Here is a 4,493-nt window from a genome sequence, read left to right on the forward strand (position 1 = left end):
CTAAGCCAGCAGGTGGTCATCCCCCGAGGGGTCCCAGACTGCGAGAGGGCACAGGCCGGGCTGAGGGGACCCCCGCCCCCGAGTGCACAAATTTTTGTGCACCAGGCCTCTAGTGTACTATAATATACATACTCCACATGTTATAATGATTACATTTACATCAAATTGTATAAAAAGAAAAATTATAGTGACAGGAAGCACTATAGAGACAGTGGCTGGGGGTCAGGGGAAGAGAAACTGAAGGGAAAGAAAGAGGCATGAGGGTGCATTTTAGGGTGACAGAAATGTTCTCTGTCTTGATTGTGGTGGTTACAAGAGTATTCACATTTATCCACAGAAATGACCTATACATTTAAAATGGATGTACTTTACTGAAGGAAAATTATACTTAAGATTTTTCTAAAACCAATGAATCTACCAGAAACAAAACAGATTCAGAATACTGAATATACCATGTATCTTAACTTAAAAAGTTCATTTCTACTTCTCATTTCCCTCAAATAAATACAAATTAGCGGTCAAACATTTTCACATTGTTTCAGTAATTAAATTTCTTCCAACTGTATTTGGTAGGGCTTAATAAATATAGTGTCCCCAAGAAATGTGTGTTTATGTGTGTTATGTGCTTATTTGCTATTTCACTTATCTTTGACATTCAGTTCCAAGGTCAGAAAGTAAAATGTTCATAAATATTTAGTTAAAGAACAATCAAACAGAAAACATTAGAACTTTACATATAAATTTATGAAAGATAAGCTCTACCTACCCATTTGCCAAATTGGTGGCTTCTCTCATTTGAGCAATTGATCTGTTAACTAAGTCAGCTTTCCTCTGGTTATAGGCAGCCAAAGCCTGCTGCACTGACACAGGAACCATCTTCTCAAACAGATCTACAATTAAAAATGGAAATGTCAACAAAATTTTGAGACAAAACTCAAATTATATAGTGACTTCATATTTCCTTTCCAATACTGATATAAAAAGTCTACAAATACTTAAAGGTAAAACTAAATCACTACTGAAAGTACAATGATGGACAATGACAATGAAAGCTTTTTCTCTGAACTTAAATCTCTTACCTTTTAGATGTGTCTGTCATTGAATTTAAGAAATCTTTGGTGAAGAAGAGCTAATCATAAAAAACACTTCACTTGTTTTGGGCTACTGTGCCATGGTTCAATTTCCACTCTACCACTTTCTAACTATGCAACCTTGGACAAGTAAATTACTTAATCACTGTGCATCAGTATCCTCATCAGTCATGTGGGGATAATAATAGTAACTAGCTCACGGGGTTGTTGTGAAAAATAAATGAGCTAATATTTGTAAAGTGCTTAAAAGAGTCCCTTGGCACATGGTAAACACTTTGTGTTTGTTAAATAAAAATAAGTAAAATAATCAGCCTTTCCCAACAACTTAGAATATTAATTATCCTTAGGATCTCAGCTACAGACTACCAAACATTGCATATACCTACAATACCCAAGCATATTGTAACGTATTTATTTGATACAATCATGACTCCAGAATTTGATAGGTTTGAAGTTATATTTATGAATGTTTATTTTTAATGGCAGAATCTTCAATAATATAACAAATGTTAACAAAATGACAACTGCTTATTTAAAGTTTATCATTACTCAAATACAGTTCAAGTTTTCTGACTCTGTTGTATACTTTACATATCCTTTATTGACATCTTTTCCATTTAAAAATTTCACTGTAGATATAATAATTTTTATTCTCATATTCATTTTGAACAATATGAATGCAAAGTAAATTCAGAGCATACAATAGCAACTTTGTGATTTTGGGCTACTAAAAAAAAACAGATTAAACTGGAGAAAAGATGAGTAAGATTAAACTACAACTGAATACTTGACATACCAGTGAATTTCTGGCTAATGGGTACATTGACTGGGGTAGATTTCACAAGTGTGGCTTTGCCAATAGGGTCTAGATCTTTAAGGTCTGGAACTCGATCATGATATATGAAGTCATTATCCTTCTTTGCTGCAGTAAGGGCACGGTTGATTTTGTCTGAAAAATCCTTCACGTTGACATATTCATCATAGCGAGATGCCACTGTTTTAATCAATTCTGCTGCATGCTAAAAGGAAAATGTTAAAAAATAATAATAATGTTTCTTTTTCTCAACAAAGCATTGGTTTTTTTTCTAAATAAAATTAAAAAAAAAAACTAATTTGAGATTTTTGCATTTTCAGCAATGTGGTCAACAGATTAACCTAGAAATTCTCTCATCACAAATTATCCCAAAATTTAAGAATAATACATAGCAGACATCCCTTTAAACACGTGTGAATTACCAAGAAAATAAAGGAAACCCATGGGCCAGTAAGTATAAACTGGCATTGAGGAAGACTGGATGTCCGGTGTTTTAATAACCCAAAGGACTATCAATTAAAATGATTTAAAAACCCTCATGGAAACCTGAGACAGGGTCTTGAAACTACAAAAAGACAGAGAACTGAGCAACATCCCCTTCACTACCTCACATGAAGGCAGGAACTTCAAAGGACTACACCCACAATGAAAGAGTGAAACAGAAAAATATTATCCAGCAACATATTAAATCAACAAAGAAACAAGATGTCTCAGCATCAATATAAAATTTGCTTTAAAAGAAGGCTTGCACCCTGGCCAGTGTTGGGTGTCGTCCAATGCACCAAGAGGTTGCTGGTTCTATTCCTGGGCAGGGCACATGCCCGGGTTTCGCGCTCCATCCCCTATAGGGGGTGTGCAGGAGGCAGCCGATCTATGTTGTGCTCTCACATCAATGTTTCTCTCTCTCTCTCTCTCTCTCTCTCTCTCTCTCCCTCCCTCCCTCCCTCTCCCTTCCTCTCTCTCCAAAAACCAATAAAAATATTTTTTAAAAAACGGTTTGCCATTAGAATTCATAAGATGAGCATATGCCTCATATAAACCAAGAGTCCACATTTTCTTACTTAGATGGTATTAGAAATAGTAACATCAGATAAAATAGGCAATAAAGTCAAAAGCATTATTCAATAATTCAATACATAATGTTTATTTAACATTCGCCAATTTGCCAGAAAGATATAAAACTTCTTAAATTTTGCATTTAATAGTTTCTACCTATATAAATTGAGAAGTTGATACATCTACCAATAATCAGAATGGAAGATTTTAACACCTCTGTCTCTGTGATGAATGGACCAAGTAAATAAAATTTTTAAGATTAGAATTTTATTCACCAGACATGGAAAACCCTGAACTCCACTATTAGAGAATACATAATATTCTCAGGCATTTAGAGAATATCTATATGACGTGATCACATCAGGAGACAAAGCAAATCTAAAACACCAAAATTATAGAAATACAAAAATGGTTTTAATATTAGAAAATCTACTTATCTAATTCTTCAACCTTAATAGATTTGTTTTTAAAAAATCAAATTATCTCCACTGATATTAAAAAGCATTTGATGCCAAAACCGGTTTGGCTCAGTGGATAGAGCGTCGGCCTGCGGACTGAAGGGTCCCAGGTTCGATTCCGGTCAAGGGCATGTACCTGGGTTGCGGGCACATCCCCAGTGGGAGATGTGCAGGAGGCAGCTGATCGATGTTTCTCTCCCATCGATGTTTCTAACTATCTATCTCTCTCCCTTCCTCTCTGTAAAAAATCAATAAAATATATTTTTTTAAAAAATTTTTTTAAAAAGCATTTGATAAAATTCAATATTCATTCTTGATTTTTTTAAAATTTTTACTCGTATAACAGAAATAAATACCCAGTTCCTTTACTTTTAAAGATTTTTTTATTGACTTTAGAGAGAGAAAAAGAGAAACATCAATTGTCTATCTCCTGCACTGGGAATCCAAGCCAAAACCCAGTCATGTGCCTTGACGGGAATCAAGCAGGCAATCTCTGGGTGTTTATGATCTATGTTAACTTTTGACCTATGAATAATAAAGCTATAAAACTAAAGTTACAAACCCTTATGTGTCTATAATTGAAAAAAGTTCTCACTTTTCACTGTGAGGCTAAAGTAGTTTCCTTTCTCCAGAGTGGATTTTTAAAACTGCATTAAAATTTCAAAAGGAGCTCTTCTGTGACTGGTTTACAGAGACTAAATAACAGCCTGCTTGAATCTAATAGTCCCAGAATTCCCAGAAAATAAACTGAACTTCTAATACTTTAAATATGCTAGCCTAAAAAAATCTCTCCCACAGAAACCCCTTTCATATAAGAATCTAAGTTATTGTGATCAAAGTGAATTCCTAGACAAATGAGATATGTTAATCTGGGTTTTGTAAAAAAGTATGCTTTTCTCTGATTATGTCACTGTGGGGTATAATACCAGTATACATTTTATCTACACTAATAAAAGAGAAACATGGTAATTAGCGTACGACCGCTACCCTTCCCATTGGCTAATCAGCGTATCCTTATGCAAATTAACTGTCAGCCAAGATGGCGGCCGGCAGCCATGCACTGAAGCGAGCAGG

At 34.7% G+C, this 4,493-nt stretch overlaps 1 protein-coding gene across 1 annotated transcript in view; it reads right to left on the reverse strand.

Annotated features, from left to right (window-relative positions):
• The window catches only part of PDCD6IP (programmed cell death 6 interacting protein), a 39,277-nt gene that overhangs the window by 21,126 nt on the left and 13,658 nt on the right, over positions 1–4,493 (reverse strand). The window contains exons 7-8 of the mRNA XM_014548424.1: positions 1,888–2,110; positions 767–890 (exon numbers count right to left, since the gene is read on the reverse strand). Of these exons, the coding sequence (XP_014403910.1) occupies positions 767–890; positions 1,888–2,110 (347 nt within the window). The remainder of the gene's footprint in view (positions 1–766; positions 891–1,887; positions 2,111–4,493) is intronic.

Source organism: Myotis brandtii, unplaced genomic scaffold (assembly GCF_000412655.1).
Source record: "Myotis brandtii unplaced genomic scaffold, ASM41265v1 scaffold506, whole genome shotgun sequence".
NCBI classification, from domain to species: domain Eukaryota; kingdom Metazoa; phylum Chordata; class Mammalia; order Chiroptera; family Vespertilionidae; genus Myotis; species Myotis brandtii.